The following is a 26,741-nucleotide window of genomic DNA, read 5'->3' as shown; positions in this document are numbered from 1 at the left end:
TTTCGTTTTTGCCATTTTGGCTCCGGAACCCTAAAAATAGAGTATAATCGGTGCCATCGTTAGTCCGCGTAAAGTAAATATTATATTATGGTTCTGGAAATAGATAAGCTATAATATAACTTTATTACTTTTAAAGCAAGCCTGCACCCCTATTAAAAGGAGTTGGAGGGTGAAAGTTATAGATTTCTTCATTTTGCTGTTCTTTTTATATAAATCCTAAGCTTCATACCAAATTTCAGCTTTCTAGGACTTTGTAAAGTATACAGGCTTGCACCCCCTTTTATAGGGGTAGAAGGGTGAGAGTCATATATTTATTAATTAGGCATTATGTTCTTTGTATGTAAATCATACACTTCATCCCGAATTTTAGCTTTCTAAGACATGTTATTTTACTACTTCTGTATACAGACTTGCACCCTTTATACGGATGGGATGGTATTTCAGATTTCTTATTATCATTTTTTATTCTTTGTATGTAAACAGTAGACTTCATGCCAAATTCAGCTTTCTTGGACATGGGGAAAAACCCTAGATTTTTGATGAGTGTATAAATTGAAATATTTTGGGTATCAATAAAATCTAAAGTATAAAAACTAGATCAACAAAACTTGTTGTGTTTAATAATGTTCCCAACCACATCTTATGCTGTGAATTTGGGCTCTCTGGTGTCAACTGGGACGATGTTATGAGGGTTTGAAAATACGACGAAACGGTTCGAGAAAAGGTAGGTAGTGCCCGCCTTCTTTTTAGGGTTCCGGAGCCAAAATAGCAAAAACTGAACCCTTATAGTTTCGTCAAGTCCGTCTGTCTGTCTGTCCGTCCGTCCGTCCGTATGTCACAGGCATTTTACTCGAAAACTACAAGATACTGATGTCTTGTCAAAGCCGCTATTTAGTTTTGTAGTTAAATTACAAAAATAAATATTGATGGGGGGTACTCCATATACACGTAACAGAAATTGAAAAAAATTTTTTTTTTTCTCGCATCAACGTGTGGCACATAGTTTGACAGCTCTTTTGAAAAGATAGTAAGGTTTCTCAAAAGGAAATAATCGCTCCCAAAGTAGCAAAAATTGTGCCCCCCCCCCCCCTCTATCTTGTAAACCGTTTGTCCAAAAAATATGGAAGGTAACGCTTAATAATACTTTCAACGATGGTTTCAACATGATCGAATATACCGTTTTTGAGTTATTGCCGAAAAACTGCGCTTCTCAACAAAAGGACGTAAGTGCCGTGAAGATACGTCTTTTTTCTGGTAATAGATTTTAATAGATTGTAAGTGATTTAATTGTGTTATAATAAAAAACGCACATAATATTGATTTTTTCGTAATGGCTACGGAATCCTATCTCGGGCGTGTCCGACATGCTTTTGGCCGGTTTTTTCGTCTTGGCGGGGGCACTACCGTTCCCCCAGACATTATTCTAAATCCTCCGTTTAACTTGTATTTATACCGTAATCATCAGCTGTAATACTGAAGCACCTATATAAGAATAAAGTGGTGAGTCATCTAGTGGGAGGCCCGCCAACGCTTCGTCTTCCGGTTCGTGGTAGCGTGGTCGCCACTCGAGGACTTTCCTCCCCCAACGGTTACGAAAAGATCTAGGGGTAATGCGTGAACATATCTGTAACATACATACTTACTATTTATTATTATTAGTATTATTTCGTTATTTCGTGCTCACAAATTTCGTATTTACGTTGGTTGGCTTCAAAAAACAATATTTTATGCTGTAGCCACTCGCCTGTGGCTCGGGTGGATATAAAATCATCAGGGTAAATGGCCCGTTTTATGAATTTATTATAGAGTGTATTGTAAATAACAAAACAACACAGTACATAATTTAAATATCCTGTCAAATACAGCCAACGTACAAACAAATCCATTCGTGATTGGTAACACCGACAGTCGCCCTGAGGCAAACACCACCGACTATCGAATTATTCGAATTACGGTCTCGATTCGATACACGATATTGATAGTCGATGCAACGCGCGTTCTGATGTTCTGTTATGGCTGATACTGGCTGGAAATAATAATAAGTCACGTTGATCGGGTTTAAAAATAAATTGTTTTTTTTTATAAGCTTTGGGCTCTTAGCGCATTTAGCCAAAAGAGGTAACGAAACGATAACGATAGTCAACGGCCGTTATGAAGTAAATCCTGACACATTGCAAAACTATGAAGTTTCTGAATATATTCAATGAATAAGATGAATCATAGACAATAATTCAATGCTTAGGTACTTGTTGCGTGCGACAGAGTAGTAAGTATAGCATTTTTTTTTCAATGGTTGACATTAACAATAATCAGGAACTTCATAGTTGTGCAATGTGTCAGGATTGACTTCTTAGCGGCCGGGCACCATAGATATGAGAAGGAGGGCTATCGCGTATGAATTCGCCACTAGAGGCGCTAGTGTAGCGTGAGGTCTCCGAAATGTCAAATCTCATAGTTTTTGGGTGAGCTACGCGGGTTATTTATAATTAGAATAATTTTGTGAATATTTTGCAATATCTGAAATTAATTATGGCAAATATGCGTTCCGGGGCAATGAATGTCTGTGTTTTGAGACAGTTTTGTCTTTCGGAAACCTTTGTCCTCCTTTTTTCCGACCAAAAGGGGACTATGCAACACTGTGGCATGCTCGATATTTTTATGGTACGGTTTTAAGGTGTATTAAATATGATTTTAATCTAAACTTTGTTTTCACACCCGTAAAAACAGACTTTGAAAGCCATACTTAAAACCTCACGCAACAGTGCGCCATCTAGTGAGACAAAAAACGATAGCCCTCAGTGCGTATAATTATAGAGGTAAATATTTGTTTACTATTAAATCATTACTAACATAGCTTTTAAGTGAATAATGTAGGTACTCACGCCGATAATGGACTCTGTCTGCGATAAACTGATTTTATTTTTATTATTTATTTTTATAACTTATTTCAATACGATCTTCTCTTAAAACATGATTAATAACCAACTTATAAAAGTTGAAAAATCTCCGACAATCTTCATTTTAAAGTTGAACATCTCAAAAACTGATTTAGATAGGTACGACAGAAAGACTATAATGATACTATGACATTTCTAATTTCTTCTTAAGCCGGAAAAAAATGCAGTCGGAAATTATTCTTATTATCTTTTAATTTCCGTTTTCTGGCTCCGTTGTACACAGAATAAGCAATAAAATTAACAACCCGACGATTTTAGATTTATTCGCGCAATCTAGAATAATCTAGATCAACAAATATTTTATGATAAAGTCTTTTCGGACGTGATTGAAAAGCTTATTTTTCTGCCGTCAATTTGTAACCCTGACCTTTTTGAATACTATTTTTTGCTAAGACCCAGAATCCGGGCCTGTGAATTATTGAAGAAAAAAAAAGGTAAATAAGATTTAGCTTTCTTCACAACCAATCCAATCTTCCAATAGATATCAAAATCTTCACCTCTTGCAATCTTTCGATCGATTCATAAATTAAATTAATACTTATTTCCATCGTAGTTAAACAATTTAATTGATTATACTTACGTCTACTCCATAAAAATAACAGTCGATGTCGTTTAGTTAAAAGTTAAACCTACAGTGAAGGTCATAAATATAAGAACGTTACCACGGCATCAAAATATCTATAAGTACGCCGCTATGCTACTGTAAATAAGGTTGGTGTTTACATAAATATTTGATTCAATGGCTGAATAGATATTTTATGCCTTCGACTGTGCATTATAATAATGAGGGCTATCGCGTATGAATTCGCCGCTAGAGGCGCTAGTGTAGCGTGAGGTCTCCGAAACGTCAAATCTCATAGTTTTTGGGTGAGCTACGCGGGTTTATTTATAATTAGAATAATTTTGTGAATATTTTGCATTACCTGAAATTAAGTAATTATGGCAATTATGCGATAAGGATCAATGAATGTCTGTGTTTTAAGACAGTTTTGTCTCTCGAAAACTTTTGTCCTCCCTTTTTTTCCGAACAAAATGGGACTACGCAACCTGTGGTTGCTCGATATTTTTATGATACTAATAACAGACTTTGAAAGCCACACTTAAAAACCTCACGCAACAGTGGCGCCATCTAGAAAGACAAAAAACGATGGCCCTCATTATGTAGTTAAATTTACTCTTACGTAATCTATTAGAATAATTTGTTATCTATGGTCGCTTCCAAACGCCTCAATTCGAATTTAGAATGTAAGTAAACGACTCTGCAAAATTCTTCCATGATTAAAAATCTAACTTAACTCGGCAAAGTTTGGGTATAAAATGGCGTGGCTTCTAGAACAGTTATAGCGCCAAGAGATTCTATTCGGCCTATGAAGTTCGTTAGCATAATTAATACGTTAATATTTTGATTACAGATGTTTAGTGTTAAAATGGCTGCCTTGCTTATCATAAATCAATTTCGGAATTTGCATGTCATAAATTATGTATTCTGGTGTACTTGATTTAGTTTTGCCTTGTTTTACTAAAATTATAATAAGTAATTGGCGAGTCTGCAACGATACCCTTCGTGAAAAACAAAATGGCGGCTCATGAAATCTTTTGGCTTTCGTTCGCTTGTTGATTTTTTTCTTTACAGTTTCGTTTGCATTTGGAAAGTTTACTTTTGCGTTTATGAAGTAAACCTTTAAAGTTTTACCTCAATTGTGTAATGTTTATCTACTCTACCTCCTACCGACTTGCTCCTTGGTCTTCTTTATTACTTAAAATAAAGACATAGATAGCTTTTATTTGACATCAATTGCAACAGTACACTATAAATACTGCGTGGGTTGGGTATATAAAAAGTACGTACTGCTTTCATTCTGTTCCAGTTTCTTTCTCTCTAAAAATAGAGCTCACGTCACGAGGACACCAGTAATTGTGAAACCGAGTTAGTCGCTCGGAGTGCTTTCATCAGTCAACGGAAATTGAGCGATTGATTGGAACTAAACGATTGTCTATAGTTCTTGTCTTGAGTCTATGGTTCGGGGAACTTCGACTATTTCATAATTATGAAATTTCTTTGTCTATTAGGTATTAACGTGAGAGAGCGAGAGGCACGATATTTTTTTGTTAATTTGAGTTGTAGTCTTGAATTACATTGACTGGTTTATTCTGTCATCAGTTTAAATTATTTCATATGGGTAAACTACCTTAAAATAATGTTAAACAAAAAAGTTCTATTAGGTACAAATAAATAACAGCCATACTGCGCTACAAACATCAAAAGTTACGTTTGCCTCGTCTCTGTTCAAGTACCTACAACTCATGTTTATTACACTTTTGCAATTATAAATAATTCCTAATAAGTGTCTCGAGCGCAGTCGAGTCCTAGTTTATCCCCCAGCATCCACGGGGCTTAACTTCGTCGCGGCACGGCTCAAGGCTGAATTAAACCGACTCCAGAGCCTACAATTGCTGTTAATTAAAAAAGTAAAAAGAGCGGGAAAAAGGAACTACAGATTAAATAATTCCACGGATTCAGGCTTTTTGACCAACAGTTTTTGAAACTAATTTTCACCCTTTTAATAAAAAAAATATAAAATTCGAATGCTATATCGCAAAGTGCGAAAATTGTATAATCTCGTCTTGTCTTAAAATCTCTCGAAATTTTACAAAATGTACGTTCGGTTAGTTTTGTTAGCTCTGTAAAGAGTTGCATTGGGATTTTTGACTCATTGTAGACTTTTGTACATCGATCAAAGTATGGAAACGTTTAATTTTGTTAACTAGGATTTAAAAAGTCCCGAAAAACATTGACAATATGGTAATTTGGACCCGTGTCAATAAACTCTTCATCTTCTTTTGTTTTTAATTCCTTTTCGATATTGTCCTTCCGTATTGCCTACTTGCTAATTCATATTATGAACACTCAACAAGACTACAAATTCTCAACTTCTCAAGTCTCTCTATTCGTTTAGAGGGTCCATAGGACAGTCCGTAGAGAGACAATTGCCATCCCGAAGCAAATTGATTCATCGTTAAATCGTTATCAATTTTGTCAATACATCGATTCTCGAGTCGGGTCAAACTTCGTTATAGAGCAGAGCCGTAATCGATGATCGGTAAATCGTATAGATACCTAGTTGGTGAATATTTCGTACTGGCAGGAATTAAGAAAGAAAGAAAGAAGAAACATTTATTGCCCACAAAAAAACACATATAAGTGAGAAGGTACATGCTCAGCTATGTGGCAAAAGGTTCAGCAGGGCTACTACGAAACTCGAAACTCGATGTCTCTCTCGCTCTCGTATTAACTAGTACACTGGTAAGTGTCAGAGGGACCGCACGACATGAACTTCGAGTTTTCGAGTTTCGTAGTAGCCCTGCAGGCTCAGCATGTGCAGTGAGGACTATGCTGATTCTCAGCCTGCACCTCTACAGAGCGTACAGACATTACACGAGACGGGTAGGACTTGACCTAAATACTTACAGCCTTATTCATAAAAAGTTAGAGCCTCCTTGAAGGCTCCTTGAAGGCCCGATGCTAAAAAACATGATTCATAAACGTCTGTTAGCGCTAATCAGTCGATCAAGGCTCTGCTAAAGTTAGAGTACCGTAGACCCTCCTTTATCTCCCTGCTAAGTCACAAAATGGCCGCCACAAGTTTGAACAGCTGACTTTGACAAGAGCAAAAAACCATACCGAAGATATTTATAGTGAAGGCAGGGCTACGCAAAGATTAAAAAAAAAAGGAAAATTTATTTTCAGGAATTTGTATTTAAAAATCCTCTAAATTAGCAACAATTAATTAACAATAAATATGCAAAAAAAATTAGGATGATTAACATATTTACGACTTTTTGCTCTTAAACATAAACATGCGGATCGGAAATGGCGGGAAAACAAACATCTCGCTTTTTTTTGTTTTTTCCTGCTAATTTGCTGTCACTGCTGTCAATTTTTTTTTTAATTATCGATGAGGCCATTTTTTGTCTTTGATTTGTCAAGGTGGCCAACATAACGCGTCTAATCCGTCTATCAGCAGCTCAACAACTAGCAGACTGCTAGCAAGCGTTTATGAATCATACTTCCTGACAACCGGCTAACAAGCTTAATCAGTCCGCTAAGTAACAGACCGACCAAACCTCAATTAAGGATTTTTTATGAATAAGGCTGTTAGTTATTATGAGACGTGTCACTCACTATGAACTAAAATTAATTAACTAATTATTCTAAACTAGTCTATACCTGCAGCTTCACTAGCGTGAATCTTTAAATCTGGCATATTATTATCAGCCTGGAGAAAAGTTATCCTGTGGTATGTACACAAGGTTCTTTTGAAAATTCATTCTGGCATATTATCTGGTGAATTGCAATTCGAGGATTTCGCTAAATTACTATGGAAATTCTTAAGATTTATATCGAGGTCTTTATTGTATGACGAATGACCATCCGTGCCAAACATAGCGGTTACAGTTTTTTGTACTACCTATAGTATAAACATCGGGATAAAAGTAGCCTGTGTTAATACACAGGGAATTATTTCCAGACTACTTACCTACATACAAAATCCCATCCAAATTTATCAAGCTGCTGTAATATTCGCGTAAATGATTAACTAACACTAATACATACCCAGCACGCGTACCGACATACACACGCAAAAACTTTCACATTTACAATACCTACCTATTAATAAAATTCCTTCGGATCTTGTTAGTATCTAATGCCCGAATTTCATGTACGTAAAACTAAGTTTAAGCCGAAAAGAAAAAAGAAAAAGCCGTGGTGGCCAGTGTTTGACCTATCGCCTCTGAAACAAAGGGTCGTGGTTCAACCCGGCTCGCACCTCTGAGTTTTTCCAAATTCATGTGCGGAATCACATTTGAAATTTACCACGAGCTTTGCGGTGAAAGAAAACATCGTGAGGAAACCTGCACAACCAGCGAAGCAATTCAATGGTGCGTGTGAAGTTCCCAATCCGCACTGGGCCGCGTGGGAACTATAGCCCAACCCTCTTGTTCTGAGAGGAGGCCTGTGCCCAGCAGTGGGACGTATATAGGCTGGGATGATGATGATGATGATGATGAAAACTAAGTTTAGAAGCTCAGTGTATTTCTATTAAAGCATATGAGGCAATCCGTGCACAGTACTCAATGTAAATTCCGCAAGCGACTGGCAACACTGGGCTGAACTGCAGCAATTACTGCCTCGCGATTATCGCGCTAAACCGCTATTAACGCTGTCTCGCACTATTGTCCGCTATGTTGGCAGCATTGGGACTTGCAGTATTGTAACTCAGCTATAATGGGCTTCGTGCAATTTGACTTTCGAACGACAAGGTCGTTTGTTCTCGGACTTGAAGCAGTTAGTAGACCGATCGAAGATGAATATGTAGGTACGGCCGAAGAAAGTAAATCGCGTACTATGGGACCTTTGCTTATAAATTTCGCTATGATTTCTTTGGCAGATGTATGGAATGTCATAAGACATCAGTAGCACAAAGGTTCCATCCTGATAAGCGGTTCAGTACCTAATGCATTTTTCAAATAAGAACAAAAATAGACGTTGCTTTACCTTTACCTCGTAATTGATTCAGGTGTTACTTTGAGTAGGTGCATTATTATCATAATGATCTACCTAGTCAAGGAAACTGAATCACGTACCAGGGTAGAACCTATGTGCTACTAATGTCATGTTGACATCCCATACATCTGCCAAAGAAATCATAGCGAAATTGAATATGAAAAGTTTCCACCCTGGTACGTGATTCAGTTTCCTTGACTTTACATTAATTTACCTTGCTTCTCCGCAGCAAACGGTGTACCACAACTACGTCTGTGCGGCACATATGGGACTGAGTCTACCTCCCAAATTTTGTTGAAATCGGAGAGATAAACTCAGGGTACAACTCTTTAAATAGAAATGCCCACCTAGCAGTTCCAGACCAGACGCCATTTTTAAAAAGAAAGAATCATTCCATGTTTCAACATTCCCGCCTATTTCACTGACGTATATTTTGCTCGTCGACGCCCGGCCAGCGGGCAACGGCTAGGTTCATTCAGCCTCTAATCTAGAACGTTCATCAATGCGTTCGAGTAGAGTCCCGACTCTCTAATTGCTTGCGATAGCTGCGCTAAACTGGTTCTAGCTCTATTATGCATGCCCATAGTTATGTGAGAACAATTAGCTGAGGGTAATTTTCTATCCCGTAGGAATTACAAATAATCCATCCGTATTTCTCTGCTTACATCATGAATGGAACAATTTCAGCTCTCTAAATCCAAGGGTCTGGGCTGAGCGTAGATAAATCAATTAGAACTTATGAGCGTTCCGTATTTTTATATAGGTATTTAGGGATTTTTTTTCATCTCACCTGTTCGGAAAGATTAATTTTCATGGGTAGATAGCCGGGTGGAAAATTGTGTTTTCATCTCTAGGGTGGAAAGTATTTATTTTTTAATTTTTCGATTAGCCACGGAGTCGAAGATAATTGAGTTACGTCAATGACATTTTTTTGGCAAGTGGCCAGGTCGTAAAGGTACCGTTGGAGGTTGGATATAAGTAAAATCAATTTATTATTATTCTCATTTTATTGTAGTATTTTACTTTCCTTACAGTCGAAATGTAAAGTAGAGTGTCTATCTCGGGTGAAATTACCCCTTTCCCCTCGAACTATTGGCGCGGTTAAATGAGTCACTTTCCACCCTTGGTTACCAATCTACTAATAATTAGTTCAGGTTCTTTTCAGTCTCCTAGCAGCCACATGCCCTATTCGAACTTCGTATTCTTGCTTTCCCGCTGATGATGATGTTATTTAATCCGATTGACGTTGTTTTGTTTTAGTCAAATACCTATACAACCTATACTTATACTTCGACTGTCCTATTAATATTATTATTATATATTAACTGCAACCGTTTGTGTTGTAAAATAATTATATGTGTGCGTGTGTTTTGTTCTCTTTCACACAAAAACGGTTGGATGAATTTGAATTAAATTTAGTATGTAGATAGCTCGAACTTTAATATGATCCATGTAGACAAGGCCCGAAAATCTGAACCGCTAAATCTAAATAGGTATTTGAAATTTTTCACGGGTGTTTTTCAAGCTACGTAAATGAAGACCACTGTGTGTATTTAATGTACCCGTGGGGATTTCATAAAATCCTGGAACTTCAATTCAGCTGCTAGAGCTATTAGGTTAGGCCATTATATGAGTGCAATTTTATTGCATTAAGGTATTTGACGATTTTTTTATTTATTATATAAATTAAAACTTCACAGAAAAACAATTTTTAAGCTACCTTTACAAATAACAAAGTTATACAGATTTGAAATTCAAGATTAGACAGAAAAAGAAATACTTGCATGTGACGTCACACGCAAGTAGCGCCATACTTGCTGCATAGAGAAAAGCGTTTGAGAAAGGGACAGATATGTAATTATTTCAAAAAATCACTGTAATTTCAATTTTTAGCCGATTTAAGTTTTCTCTTCGCTAAACACTAACCCCCTTATTCATAAAACTTAACAAGCCTATGTTAACTAACAAATGCTTTGTCCCTTTCTAACAAATACAAATGTCGAAGTGACAGATAAGGACAAACGAATTTTAGCGGCATTTTAACTAAAATAGGTTTGATTGTCGTTTATGAATAAGGGGGTAAGTATCTGTTTATCTATATTTTCATAAAAATATATGGACATAGCAAATTCAGGAGTAGTCAAATACCGTATTGGAGAGGCATGTGCTCTGGTCTGGCTGATGATGATGATTATTGTGAGTGAAACCACTGCTAAAGGCAAGTTAGGAAATAAAATAAAGCTAAAATCTCACCTTCCAAAAGTTTTATTTTACAATCCCTGCTGGGCGCTGACAAAAGATAGATTAGCGAGACACGACGACGATGTTTAAATAATTCAGTAGGAAGTTTCAGCCCTCTACGAGTTGTATTGTTTTTATTTATGACGTTAATAAAAAGTTGTTTTTGGAGGCATATTTTGTAACTATTAACGGAATAAGGATTTGAGACGAGTGATTTGTATATACACTAGCTGCCATCTCCGGTTTTCCATGGGTTTTTTAAACATTTTATTTTCATTTATAAATACTAAATTTGTTCTGAAAATTACAAAAACTAGATTTCTATCTAATTTCTAGAAAAAAAAAACATTGAAATGTAGTTATCGCATTCTACTTGCCAATGGTCTTTACAAAAACGCTACCAGACTTATAGAAAAAAATATTCACAGCCTTTTTGCAATATTGCATAAACTTTTAAATTTACAAATATAGTTGAATTACTTAAAAAAACAACGTGTTTGTAAACTGTCTCAAAAAAGGAAAAACAGAGAACAACCCCAAGGCACAATACACACTTGCACAAGGAAACAACAACACGACTCAGGAAGCGACCCGAACAGCCGTTTGACGGTATTTATCACTTCCAGAGCAAATGCGCGCCGATAAATAACTCAAAATTCGCCGGACGACGCTACAAATAAGCCGTAATGGCCTAGTTTTGTGACTTCCCGCGCTTTTTTGAAACGCTCTATGGTCCAAGTTTATTTTTCATTGAAAAAAAACTTTTTTTTTTAAGACAAACGAAAGCAGGTGCTTCGTGGTTAATCAATTCACTATACATAAAAAAAGCTTTATTGCTGAAAAACGACAACATAATCTGGGCTAATAAAAATTGTTTGTTTTAATTCGAATTTGCTAAAATCCTTGTTAGTGCTTTCTAACTTCTAACACTAGGCTAGTGACAGATTTTGATAAATTTGGTATGTAAAGCGCGGGTATTTTTATGGAACGTTACAGAATAAAATTAAATATATAATATAATTTTTCAGGATTTAGTTAAATATCGAAATTTCAATTCACCCGCGAAAGAGTGAAAAAAACATAATGGCAATTAAATACAGGTTTTTATTTTATTTTGAAGTAATAAAAAAGTTGGTTCTGAAGAATAATTACGTATATTACAACCGAATTTTATATATTTGCGAACACTGGACCGTATAAACGAAATTAATGTACTGGCAACCCTTAAGGGCAAGCCGGCACCGGACGGCGTCGCGTCGGCGCCGCTCACTTGACGCGCGTTCATCCGTGAATGTGTGAATGGCTTTAGCTACGCGAGGGTTATACTGCGGAGATCATATATTTCAGGAACACCCAAAGGTCTAGCACGGATATAAACGTAAGACATCGGTTGCACGCTTTACACGCTTGTTCTGCCGTCAGTTACGTCCATAATTCTGGTAAGAATGATGAACAATGAGTATGAAATAACCTTCGCGGACTAACGAACTGCTGGCCCAGACTGATGAAAATGACCTATGCATTCAATAATATTCGTCAATATTTTTGAATGACAGATACTTAACTAAAAGTATGGATATATATTTTAATAGGAGGAATATTTAGGTACACATTAGGTACTACCTAAATAATTTTCTTCTTTTTATTAGTTCTGTACTTCTTCGGATATTTAATAGGTACAAAATTTCATCGAAATCCGTCCAGCCGTTGCAGCGTGAAGGAGTTATTTACACACAAACGCACGCACGCACTCACAAATCTTCGCATTTATAATATTTCACATTTGTCGCCTACTAGTTTGCTGCAAAAAAATAGTTTAATGCTAACCCGTGGAAACAATACAATACAATAAAAATATTCTAAATTTCATACCAAAAATCAGTACAAAAAAATCTATAATATAAACAACATAAAATTCGGGGTAGACAATAGGCGGAAACTGTACCCGGAATAAAAACTATCTCCATACCAAATTTCATATACAACTATTTAAGTGTGAAGAATGAAGAAGTAACAAATAGAAGAACAAATAGTTACTTTCCCATTTATAATAAAGTATGGATAACCGGCAGTATAAACCCATCGTTTACTTATCAACTTGATAGACGGGAAAAACTATATTAGGCACGCAGATCGGTGACGCGGCCTCTTAAGATGTTTGTTTTCGAATAAGAGAGTTATTTAACGGTTCAAAATGGCGGCGACGTCAGAGGTTACAAACTACCGACATTAGGGGCGGATCGGGACCATTTCCTATCCTATTATTATACCTAGTGTAAGTTTTGGACACAAAAACGATGGACTCGTTCGCGTTAAAAGATAAGTTAACTACTATGGGAATTGGCAGCGTTTCTAGTCTAGCGTAGTTCGTTTCGGTTTTGAAAACTCGCGTTGCTCGTTTGTTTAAACAGGTTTTGCAGGTGGTAGGACCTTGTGCAAGGTCCGCCCGGATTACTACCACCATCTTGCTCGCTAATCCTGCCGTGAAGCAGCAGTGCTTGCACTGTTGTGTTTCGGCGTGGAGAGTAAGACAGCCGGTGAAATTACTGGCACTTGAGGTATCCCATCTTAGGCCTAGGTTGGCAACGCATCTACAATACCCCTGGTGTTGCAGATGTTATGGGCGGTGGTGATCTCTTACCATCAGGAGACCCACTTGCTCGTTTGCCATCCAGTCGAATAAAAAAAAAAAAAACATCACCGGAACTCGTTGGGATTAACCTAATTGTAGAAGGAAAGAAAAGAAAAAACAACAACAATGACTCTTTGTTGTATCTACACTTTCTACAGTCTACACATACTAGTAGGTAAGTGTTACAGAAAACCCACAGAGGAGAGAAAAATACAGGTAAGCAATAATAAAAGAAAGAAACAAAAAATGTACATAGAATAGAATAGAATTGATTTATTTGGTGTTAAAAAAGTTTGTACATGAAATCTTAATCTAAATACAACAGTAGTTAACAAAGCACCAAAATGGATGCCACTCAGCAAATGCCGATGTCTGAATTTCTTCAGTCATGGCGCTGGTTTTCAGGGCAACCAAGGATACAACAGAATAATTATAAAGCTAGGCTAAACTAAACATGTGGAAAGAGATCATCATCCCAGCCTATATACGTCCCACTGCTGGGCACAGGCCTCCTCTCAGAACAAGAGGGCTTGAGCCATAGTTCCCACGCGGGCCCAGTGCGGATTGGGAACTTCACACGCACCATTGAATTGCTTCGCAGGTTTGTGCAGGTTTCCTCACGATGTTTTCCTTCACCGCAAAGCTCGTGGTAAATTTCAAATTTAATTCCGCACATGAATTTGAAAATCTCAGAGGTGCGAGCCGGGGTTTGAACCCACGACCCTCTGTTTGAGAGGCGATAGGTCAAACCACTAGGCCACCACGGCTTAGGAAAGAGATGTCACAGGTAAATTAAAAGCGCAACAAAATAGTAGCAACTGGGCATTATACAGATCAATCAGGGTTCCAACGCAACGTCATACAAAGTGCAAGATTTGCATGAATAAAGTGAATGAGTGCGAAAAGGTCTTGTCGCGACACTTCCGCGAAATGTATATTGTCTATGGCAATGCCTTTAACTCTATGGTAAGTAAGTCTATGACTTCCTGCTCTGTCGATCTGTCATAGTTCAGTTGGCGCGCTCGCGAGAGTGACTTTTCTAGTTGATGTTCAGTATTCAGTTTACTAGAGTCAGTGTCGTGTTCCTGGAATAATGGTCACATCGCGGGCGACGCAGCTATGAAAGCTAAGTACTATAATAAGTATACCAAGTGCCAAGTAGCATTATGGGTGCCTTAGATTTATCATATACCTACATTAACCTGTAATAACCAAATGTCCGATAGAGACAGATATCTTGATAATTGTGGTCTGTGTGACCAATGCTTTGACTCCTAATGTGAGTAGTTAGTGGCTTGTCCACCTGGCGCCGAGACTGAGGTCTCAGAATATGAAAGCGATTCCCATGTTAGACTAACTCTTCATGGTCCCTGTGGATATGAGGGGGGAGCTGCTCCACAGTCTGCCTTGCAGTATGAGCACAGTGGGTGACCTGCGGCGATCCCACTGGATGTTTAATATACAGGCTCCGAGAGTGCCGATATAAGCACATATATCGCTAGAAAGAAAGCATATGTTTGTATCTACATAATTGTACATAACTTAACTGATGATGATAACCATATAAGTTCACTAGGTAAACCTAAGACACCTATTAGGGCTCCATGCAGTGGAGTCATACTTTATCTACTCCAACAGGTGGTGAATACAGTAAAGCGAAGCAGACTAAGTCCACGGAGCTGAACACAGATGGCCTGACTAGGAGTATACAGGTATGAGTCGCAATCTTAATCACTTGCATACTATAATGAGAATACATAGAGTTGATGCATTGTTCAACCAGGGCAAGTGTCGCTGCCCTGTCTATGTAGGTACGTTAGGTAATGATGTAACGGCCTAGGATAGATAAACGTGGCGACAAATGGTGGAGATGAGCTGGGATTATAAGACTCAAATTTAACCATAAGTAAGTTGAATAATGCATTGACTGACTAATTAAAATTTAATTGAAATAAAAGCTCATTGCAAGTTTGCGACTCACAGCGACATCTGTTGTTCACTCCTGAAACTAAGTTTTAATTTTGACCTAAACATGTACATACATACCTGTATATTGTATAGAATAAACAATTTGTAAAGGAGTTTCTTAAAATAAGCCTAGTTTAACAACTAATTATATGTACATAAGAAATACCTATAAACTATAAAACATGCAAATTATAATTTCGAGAGTAATATAAGATCATGACGATCATCTGAAGAAGGCGAAAATGACTTGCTTGCTGGCGGGTGCGAGCCTCGTTTTGTGCCATCCTGCTCACGTTAATAGAATTTAATATGAGAGCGAGCGGACGGTGCGATCCGGACCTCGATTCTAGAATTTCTTAGTAACCAGCGGGTTACGTTGGTTAGGTCAGTTACACATGAACAGAAACTGACTTATCCCTTTTAGAAAATTAATCGTGAATAGTAAATGGCATTTCAAATTGCATAGAACTGTACTCTCAAATAAATCAAGTAAAAATATGAGATTGTTTACTAATACGTATATTACAAATATATTACGCTTGATTATATTAGTCCAATTTTAATTCTATAATTCCACATTTGCTGTCATGTATGGTTATGGTAAGTGTGCAATGTACCTAAAGGTCGTTATGTTGGCATTACTGGCAATATTTTATCTCTAATAGGCTAATAGTTTAGGACATGAAATACTAGAAACCGGAAGTAAAAGCAAGCTCCAATGGTGCATTTCTCTACGAAAGATTTAGGTCAAGTACATTATAATACATCACTATTGGATTTTTACGACAAATCAACTAAGAAAGTTAATACGCACACTTGCTATTAAAAAATAAATCCTTAATTTTAGCAATATTAACAAGTTAATAACGTGAGATTAAAAAGTTTGATATAAAAAATTAAATTGTCAGAAAGACGAGCGGGAAAGGCGCGGCCATTTTTTCTTCTCTCTAGTTTTCACCACCGAACCGACGACGGCTGAAAAACGTGAAAATTTTACTTAAAGTGATTACAGTGGAAAAAGTTGTATAAAACGTGAAAATAAACACCTAGCGAGTGTTGTATTATACTTAGGTAAGTCTCATAGAACGTTTTACTATATTTTACCAAGTTTAAAGCCAAAATCGCTACGCGTGTACATGGCTGATGGAAACCAGCAATTTTACTAGGAGATTACTCTTGAACTACGACTCGATGATCTGTGTAACAAATGAATAACGAGTGTTTTGTATGTGTTTTGTTCATTTTACTGGATTAGTAACAAAATAGCTTCTCTGCGTCGCGTTATTCGTCTTTGAGCAGACAAGCAGATAGCTTAGCGCGTAAGCGCACACACAAGTTACAAGTTTAAGTTCAGAAAATAAGTCTAAACTTTACTAAGATCATTATTAGTTTAATTGAATCTTGTTTGAACGTGTTTAAGATGACGATTACTACGATTTCTGTTTGCTGCCCAGAACAAACTTAGGTACCTGCCTACCTATGTAGATAGCTTACTCTCTGTGGGTTTCTTACGGAATAAAGACCGTGTGGTCGAATGTTCTAGTTCGAATCTAAGAACAAAATTTATCCCGATTTTAAAGTTTTAATATTGTGATGTTTCAAAGTTTAAATGTTACACATAATACTTAAAGGCATACACATTACGCGAGAACGCTGCCACTGCCGCCAACGATAAGAGGAATTAAGGAGGATAATTCTAATTCGATTCAAATACATAAAAACTTCACGGATACGAGCGTGCGAACGTCATTTCATTCGGCATAGACCAAGGTATGTTTTAAGTCATACTTATTATTAATTTGAGAATACTACGCAATAATTTCATTTACCGACGGCTCACAAAGTGTTAATGTTTACATTGCAATTTATAAATAAGTACTAGTCGAAATAAAATACAATGATGCGTGACATGCATAAGTGACGGTATATAACTATGTACCTATGTATAACGACTACTAAACAAAATCTAAGTCTAATTATTTCTGATGTAGCTGTTACTCATGTGTGTGAATATTTAAGTGCAACACAGTGAAAAGTCAAAGTTTGAATTAATGATAACAAGCCATACAAGTAAGCAAGTGTTGCCACATATGAAAATAAAATTTAAGTAGTAGAATCTTGGTGCAAGCTTATAACTTATAAGAGAATTATTTTACGTCAAGTAAACTATATCATTATTCATCATTATTAATCATTATTTTAATTTTTGCCAATCTACTGTAATTTACATTATGAATACTGTGTCGTTATAAATAATAAATAATGTGATTACTTACATTACATCCACAATTTCACATTCATTTATCATATTAGCAATGAGTACAGTCAGATGCAATTTCTCACTTCAAAAACTTTAATATATTATTCTGACGATGCCAAATTGTTACCCACAATTAGGTAAAACTTAAGACACTGGCCAGCAAGTCATATTAATTTTTTTTAATGATTCAATATTTATGTTTGCATGTTATTATGGTGTTAAATTTAATTTCAGCATTCTACTTAACCATTATGGAAGAAATATTGTTAACTCGTTTGTCCACATTTGTCAAAGAAATTAAATGTTTATCAGAACAAGCTCTCAATCTCTGCATTACGTTAGACAACAACAATTTGGATAATGCCAAGGTGGTTACAGCTAAATTAAAGTCTATTCTGTCTCGCTTCACATCTGAACTGTACAACTACTTCAACACATGCAATAACCCGAACCCGGACCAAATTTCTGATTTTACAACCGATCAGTTGCAAGGAGAGGTAGTGTTGGCTGAACTCGAAACCAAAATAAAGTTGAAGTCTGAGGAAACCACAACATCAAGTAAAGAAAACGCACAATCATCATACAGTAAGCTTCCAGATCTGACTTTGCCGGAGTTTAGTGGCAATGTACTTGAATGGCATCAGTTCTGGGACCAGTTCACGTCAAATATTAACCGGAGAAAGCTGAACGACGTTGACAAGCTGCTGTACCTCAAGGGTTCACTGAAAGGAGATGCGGCCAGACTTGTGGATGGATTTGATACCACAAATAAAAGTTATCAAATTGCTGTCAATGCATTAAAGACAAGATATGGAAAAGAAAATGACATAATATATGCACATCACAAGGCCTTGAACAACGTCAAACGAGCTGAGAAAATGGAAGACTGCCGTGGAACGTTGGATGAAATTGAAAGACACTTGAGGGTGCTCCAATCAATGGGAGAGAACACCAGTTCCAATCATGTGCGATTCCTGCTTATGGAGAAATTCCCTAGTGAAATAATATACGAGGTAAAAATGAGACTGGGGTCCGATGGGAAGGAGACCGTTGAAGATATCCGCAGGCAACTGTCCATAATTATTTCTGCTAAGGAGGAATCGCAAAGAATGACACAGGAGAAGACCACGAGTGAGGCACCACAATATACAGTGGAAACTTTGCATGTCAAAGAGAAAATGCAACGGAGGGAATTCAGGAAAAACAAACCTCATAATGCAAAGCCTCAAAGAAATCACTTCACTTCACCTGACAACAAGCCTGGAACTAGCCATTGGAATTCAAGACCAAATAAAAATTATACACCAATGAAGAGAAAATTTGAACCTAAAAAGGAGACCAATGGAAGGTTTTATGGCCAAAAGAAAAGGAAGTGGTCATGTATTTTTTGTGGAGAAAACCATTATAATGTCTACTGTGGCAAAGTTAAAACCATTGAAGAAAGAAAAGCCAAATTGAAAAACAGGTGTTTCAACTGCTTTCGAGAAGGACACTTCCTTCAACAATGTGAACTCAAGAAGTTTTGTTACAAATGCTCTTCAAAGGGACTTCGACTTCGTCACCATAAGGCATTATGTCCTAACAACTCTACGAAAAGGGAGGAAACAGAAAGGCCATCTACAAGCACCAGCGTGATGCATGTAGGCATGAAAGGCCCTACTGTACTTCAAACAGCTGTAGTTATGGTGAAAGGTGAAAATGGAAGGTCGAAAAGGTGTCGCATTTTACTTGACTCAGGAAGCCAACGGAGCTACGTGACTCGAAGCATTGCTGAAGAACTGCGACTAAAAACCGAAGAGGAAAATCACCTTTTCATCTTTACCTTTGGAACTAAAGTACCTCAAGAACTGGATAGCCCGATTGTAAAGTTGAATATAGAGACACGCACTAATAACATTAAAACATTGTTTGCTAATGTTGTCCCATCAATATCTCATAGCGTTCCCTACATGGATCAGAAACTAAACGACTGGAATCACATAGAAAATTATGTATTTGCTGACGATGGATCATTATCTGATAGAGTTGATATCCTAATCGGTAACGATTATTATTATTCGCTCATGGGTATGGGAAAAATACAAATAAAGGAAGACTTATACTTAGTAGAATCCGAGTTAGGATGGATACTTTCAGGAGTATCAAGAATGACCGCAAATAAATCCTGCGACGACTTGTCAGTAGTAACATACTTCCAAGCATCCTGTGAAACCAGACTAAACCGACCGGACGCACCTATAGACAATGGCAACTTAAAGTGCTTGTGGGACTTAGAGTCAATTGGGATCACCGACTCGCCCAAAATGGATCGAGATGTAGAAGCCATCAAACATTTTAATGAAACCACTGAAAACAGAGACGGTAGATACTATGTAAGTTGGCCATGGAACGAATATCCACCGCATATACCATCAAACTTTGGTTTGGCGTTCGGACGCTTAGTCAATTTAGTCAAGAGGCTAGATGCTGATACACTGCGGAAATATGATGAAACATTAAAGGACCAATTAGAAAAGGAAATTATAGAAGTAGTACCTATCACACAGGCAAATGAAGAGAGCAATCCAATCCACTACCTACCTCATCACGGAGTTTCGGTACCTGGTAAATCCTTACGCATTGTATACGACGCGTCAGCCAAAACCAAAGACAACAAGTCTTTAAATGAACATCTTCATTGTGGCCCAATGTTGTTGGAAGATTTGACAGGTTTAATTTTAAAATTTAGATGCTACTCCATTGGAATCACAGCGGACGTTGAAAAGGCGTTTTTACAAATTGGACTTAAAGAACAGGACAGAGATGTGACAAGGTTTCTATGGCTTAAAAATATCCATAAGGCAGTAAATGAAGACAACCTTATGTACCTGAGATTCACGAGGGTTCCATTTGGAATCATCTCGAGTCCGTTCATGTTGAACGCCACTATAAAACATCACTTGTCAAAAGCTGAAAGCGAGAAAGTCAGAAAACTAGCCAACGATATATATGTCGACAACATTGTGACTGGAGCCAACAATACACAAGAGGCATTAGATTTATACTGGAAGTCTAAAGAAACATTTCAACAAATATCGATGAATTTAAGAGAGTGGAGCTCTAACTCCGAGGAACTAATGCATAGTATTCCTGATGCTGCTCCTGATAAAATTGTCAAGGTTTTAGGTTTGGACTGGAACCTGGAAGATGATACGCTTCACCTAAGGACTAAGGTACTCAACAATGCTAATACCAAAAGAGGTATTTTGAAAAGCATCGCATCCATTTATGATCCATGTGGATACACAGTACCCACGTTGCTATCTGCTAAACTACTGCTACAGGACCTATGGAAAACAAAAATAAAATGGGATACACCATTGCCCCAGGATATTGTTGATCAATGGAATGAAATTAAAGAAACTTAGACGAAGTTAAAGAAACAAGTTTGACCAGACGCTACCTGAAAAATTCTCAAAACAATGATTGTCAGATTCACTGCTTCGCGGACGCCTCCACAAGAGCGTATTCTGCTGTGGTTTATATAGTAGGAAAGAATGAAAAAAGTTTTGTCATAGGAAAGTCACGCCTAGTGCCAATAAAAGACCAAGAGAATTTGAAGATACCACGACTTGAACTCTTAGGTGTACTTATTGGAAGTCGTTTGATAAAATACATAACAAAGTTCATTCACTTCAAGATAACCCAACAAGTACTCTGGACAGACAGTCAAATTGTGATCGACTGGTTCAATTCAAGCAAATTATTAACTCCGTTTGTAGCGAGAAGGCTTGAGGAGATTAAGAGAAATAAAGACTTGATTATCAGATATGTTCCTTCAGAATTGAATCCTGCTGATGTAGCTACCAGACCAACAAGTTTGAAGGAAGATAGACAAAGATGGTTGACCGGACCAGATTATCTGCTCGATGAGCCTGATAAGTGGCCTGTAAGCACGGCTAGAGAACATACTCTTTTGGTTGGGAGTGTCTATCGAAGACTGAAGAAGCTCGAGAAGATCCTGAAGCAATAGAAAAACAATCTGAAAAACAAGAAGTCATTGAACCACGAGATAGTACACTAAAAGAAATTAAGAAATACAAGCCGAATACTTTCGAGAAGAAGTAGACGGAAAAGAAACTAATCTTAGTCGGAATTTAGCCCTATTTAAAGATATCGATGGCATTTTACGGTGTAAAGGTAGACTTAAATATGCTGAATGGTCATTTGACAAGAGGTATCCGATGATCATACCTAAAGACTGCGATTTCACAAATAAACTCATTAAAGACACACACGAAAAGAATTATCATGTTGGTGCCAACCATACATTGAGCTTAATCCGTCAATCTTATTGGATACCACAAGGAAAACGCTATGTTCAGAAGATCTTAAACAAATGCCCACGCTGCATGAAACATAAAGGCGGACCATTTAAGTTACCACCCACACCTGCACTGCCACATGAACGAGTTAATTATAGCAAACCATTTACGTTCACTGGAGTGGATTATTTAGGACCTGTGCAAGTAAAATCTGAGAAAGGAACAAGCAAAAGATGGATATGTCTGTTCACATGTTTAGCTGTTAGAGCAGTACACTTGGAAGTAGTTAAAGATCTATCTGCAGAAGAAGGACTGCTTGCTCTCAGGCGAATGATTTCAACTAGAGGAGTACCATCACTTATAACATCAGACAACGCTTTACACTTCAAACTGATAGCTGACATTGTAAAGAATGCATACTGTGTAGAAAATAAAATCAAATGGCGATTTATACCAGAACTGGCTCCATGGTTTGGAGGCTATTATGAGAGACTTGTTTCTCTCGTTAAGCATTGTATGCGAAGAACACTTCAAAAACAACTTTTATGGGACAGCCAACTGTCAACAATCACCAAAGAAATAGAATCCGTAATAAACACGCGACCTTTGACATGTGTTGATAATGAACTTGAACACATTTTGAAGCCAGTTGATTTCCTTCAAGTAGCTGGATTTATCTCGTTAAAGACAGCTAACAATCAACCGATATTACAAGGCACATCGACAAAAACAAATTTAATTCAAGGTTGGAGAAAAGCTCGCATCCTGCTAGAGGAATTCAAAGAGATGTTTCAAAATCGTTATCTACCTAGTTTACGTGAAAGGTATAGTCACTCGCATAAGCAACCTCGTATCATGTCAAGAGACATTCCTAAAGAAGGCCAAATCGTTCAGATAAAGGGTGATAATAAAAACCGAGAGGGTTGGAAAGTAGGAAAAATAATCGATCTGACAAAAGGATCTGACGGTTTAGTAAGGGTAGCTAAAGTGAAAGTAGGAGACACTATATTTACACGTTCCATCGCGCATCTGTATCCGTTAGAGGTGGAAGATAATGAACAACAGGAACCAATACCTCACAATCCAACTGAAAACGTTGAAACTCCAAGGTTATCTGAAATAGTACCTGAAGAGTCAGTAGTAAGCGGTGATATTGAGATGAATGAAACTGATGTTCCACCAACGGAAACGTTACCTGACAACGAGATGGAAATAGACTCAAGCAAAGGAATGACAAATGATTCCACAGATAGTACAACTGCAGATATAGAGATTGAGAGCAAAGATAAACAAGACGATTTAAAGAACGACACTAACATAATGAATGAAGATTCTTTGACAAACGACGGTGGCAGACTAGAGACACAAACTGGACATAAACGAATTGCAGCGGTCCGGGCCCTTGAAAGGATAAGGGAATGGACGCGCAATCTAATGACACATTTACACTAATTTGTTCCCGGCCGGAGTGTCGCGACACTTCCGCGAAATGTATATTGTCTATGGCAATGCCTTTAACTCTATGGTAAGTTAGTCTATGACTTCCTGTTCTGTCGATCTGTCATAGTTCAGTTGGCGCGCTCGCGAGTGTGACTTTTCTAGTTGATGTTCAGTATTCAGTTTACTAGAGTCAGTGTCGTGTTCCTGGAATAATGGTCACATCGCGGGCGACGCAGCTATGAAAGCTAAGTACTATAATAAGTATACCAAGTGCCAAGTAGCATTATGGGTGCCTTAGATTTATCATATACCTACATTAACCTGTAATAACCAAATGTCCGATAGAGACAGATATCTTGATAATTGTGGTCTGTGTGACCAATGCTTTGACTCCTAATGTGAGTAGTTAGTGGCTTGTCCACCTGGCGCCGAGACTGAGGTCTCAGAATATGAAAGCGATTCCCATGTTAGACTAACTCTTCATGGTCCCTGTGGATATGAGGGGGGAGCTGCTCCACAGTCTGCCTTGCAGTATGAGCACAGTGGGTGACCTGCGGCGATCCCACTGGATGTTTAATATACAGGCTCCGAGAGTGCCAATATAAGCACATATATCGCTAGAAAGAAAGCATATGTTTGTATCTACATAATTGTACATAACTTAACTGATGATGATAACCATATAAGTTCACTAGGTAAACCTAAGACACCTATTAGGGCTCCATGCAGTGGAGTCATACTTTATCTACTCCAACAGGTGGTGAATACAGTAAAGCGAAGCAGACTAAGTCCACGGAGCTGAACACAGATGGCCTGACTAGGAGTATACAGGTATGAGTCGCAATCTTAATCACTTGCATACTATAATGAGAATACATAGAGATGATGCATTGTTCAACCAGGGCAAGTGTCGCTGCCCTGTCTATGTAGGTACGTTAGGTAATGATGTAACGGCCTAGGATAAATAAACGTGGCGACACCTTGCTTGACTAAATAGGCTACAGAGGTTCGGTTGTCTGTTTGTAGCATCAGCGTTTGTTCTTTATGTCGAGATCTATGCGCTGGAGAGCCTCGTATAAAGCGTGTAGTTCTTTTTGGTTGTTGTGCCATTTCTGCTGATTTTCTGACCATAGTCCCAGAATTTCTGACCGTTTACTATGGCTCCCCAGCCTTTGTCCGCTGCGTCCGTTGTTATAAAGAGCGATGGTTCGGGTAGATGTATTGGTGACACCTGTCGCAAGTTGGCGCGCCACCAGGCTAGATCTTCCAAGACACTGGGTGGAATTGGCCTCCTCAAATTTGGCTGCAAGCGAGGGAGTCGGTTGGACTCTGTTTGTAATGATCGACAGTGGAGGCGGCCTAACGGTATCACGAATGAGGCAAAGTTTAGTTTTCCGAGGATGACTTTTGCTCCTCGCCAGCTCCAGCGCTTCCTTTTGGTTAGACAATCCAGATCGCTTGCGAGGTTGATTATCTTTTCTTCTGGAAGAGACTTCTGATTGTTCTCCGTATCCCATATTACTCCTAGATACTGTATCTTTCTTTTGGCCGTTGTAGAGGACTTTCCCTGATTCACATTCCAGCCCAGATTCGTCAGATGACTTTTTACGAGCTGTGCTTGGTTTTCTAGAGTGACGGGGTTCTCGTGAATTAACAGAAAGTCGTCCAGATAGACAACGACCCTTAAGCCTCTCTGTCTTAAAGTATGGGCGATCCAGTTGGTGACTTTGGCGAACGCAGCCGGTGCGCTCGCGAGACCGAACGGTAAGCAGGTCATTTGGTAGGTTTCTCCTTGGTAACTTAGTGATAGATATCGACGGTGACTGGGTGCTATGGGGATGTGAAAGTAGGCTTGGGATATGTCCAGTTTCATCATGTAGTTGCCTTTGTTCAGATGTTGTGGGATCGTATAATGATTTACAAGGCGAAACTTGGGTGTCAGAACATATTTGTTCAAGCCTTTTAGGTTGAAGATAGGGCGGAGGGAGCCATCTGACTTTTTCTTTAGAAACATTTCTGATAGAAATCCGCTTTGGTATTGGCTTCTTTGGATAGCGCCTGATGCCAGGAGTTTCACGATTTGCTCTGACATTTCCTTGGAGGCTCGCGTTCTGAAGCGTTGGATGTTCTTTAGGGAGAAAGTTCTGTTTGGTGGCCTCGACTGAAATGGGATCCTGTACCCCTGTACAAAATTTTGGATCAGTGCAGGTGCTTCCCTCCAAGCACTTGCATATTTGCTTAAGCAACCCGCTCTGAAACAGTCACTTTCGGCTTGGTTTTTGCCGTTGTTGTTGCTGCTGCTGGTGTTGTTTGCGATAACTTTGGTAAGGCTGCTGCGCAGGCGCTGCTCGAGACGGTCTGGTTGAGTTTTTCCGGATGAAGTTGGAGGGCTTCGTAGTGGTGTGTGTACTTGAGTACTTCTCTTTCCCATTCCTCGCCTCTTTATAATGAGTCTTTCTTCCGTGGGTTGATGTTGACGGAAAAAACTTCAGGACGTCAGTATTTGTGCAATCCTTTATTGCTTGATTGAGGGTACTGTCTGAGAATAGATGGCTTTCCGACGGCGGGATGTCACGAAGGATCTCACTAAGAACCCTGTTCTTGGTTCTAAATAAGTTTCTTCTAGCCTCGATCACTTCAGCACGGCGACCGCAAACGTACTGCAACAGGTCGTCAGACTTTTTCTTAAATTCTGAGTCTGTCTTCAAAAAGTCAGATTTGACTGAGTTCTTCGATGTCTGGGCAATTGATCGCAAATATTTTTGAATATTCGTCTCTGCTGCAGCAGGCCGTGCGAGATTGCCCCTAGCGTTAAGTCGAACTTTTCAAGAAGGTTGGCTGACTTCCACTGAGGTGACACCCTGGCCAAGAGCCTATTCACCTTCAAGGCGCAGAAAGCGGGAGAGGCTTGGAATTGTTTCTGTATTTCATTGAATTTTATATTCCGCCATCCCGCTTTTCCGAACCTCTGGCAATTTATTCCCTGTTCCACGAAGATGGGGTCTGCCTGGGCTACCTTAGGTTCAGTTTCCTTCGTATGCGGGTCAAAATCAAAGTCGATGTCCTCCTCCGAGCGCAAGGATACCAGCTCTCTTTGAGCTTCCGAGATTTTTTCCCTTAATTCGGATTCTCTGGACCTACGAGTACTCGTTCGATCTTGCGGTGACGCCCGTGTCTCCCTGTCCTCCTCGAGTGTACTGTCGGGGACTGAGTCGAATGAACTATTTAGATCCTCATGGCTTGGGGGCGCGGGTTCTTTTTGACTAGCTGCTGAGATGAGTCTTTCAATTTTTTCGTTTTGCTCTGTTTGGTTGGTTAGGAATTTATTAAAAAGATCCACTTGTTGACTTAAGACTGACACGAGTAAATTTTC

General features: G+C 38.4%; 1 protein-coding gene across 1 annotated transcript; it reads left to right on the top strand.

Annotated features, from left to right (window-relative positions):
* The first annotated feature begins 14,309 nt into the window (after positions 1–14,309).
* LOC141445121 (uncharacterized) lies at positions 14,310–21,031 on the top strand. Its single transcript, XM_074110905.1, has 2 exons — positions 14,310–14,362; positions 17,859–21,031. The coding sequence occupies exon 2, from the start codon at positions 17,876–17,878 to the stop codon at positions 21,029–21,031; it is 3,156 nt and encodes a 1,051-aa protein (XP_073967006.1). The 5' UTR covers positions 14,310–14,362; positions 17,859–17,875.
* The last annotated feature ends 5,710 nt before the right edge of the window (positions 21,032–26,741 follow it).

The sequence above is a fragment of the Choristoneura fumiferana genome, unplaced genomic scaffold, assembly GCF_025370935.1.
Source record: "Choristoneura fumiferana unplaced genomic scaffold, NRCan_CFum_1 Sck3bRy_360;HRSCAF=782_pilon, whole genome shotgun sequence".
Lineage (NCBI taxonomy): Eukaryota > Metazoa > Arthropoda > Insecta > Lepidoptera > Tortricidae > Choristoneura > Choristoneura fumiferana.
The sequence above is the reverse complement of the archived record's forward strand: the minus strand, read 5'-3'. Positions and strand labels throughout refer to the sequence as shown.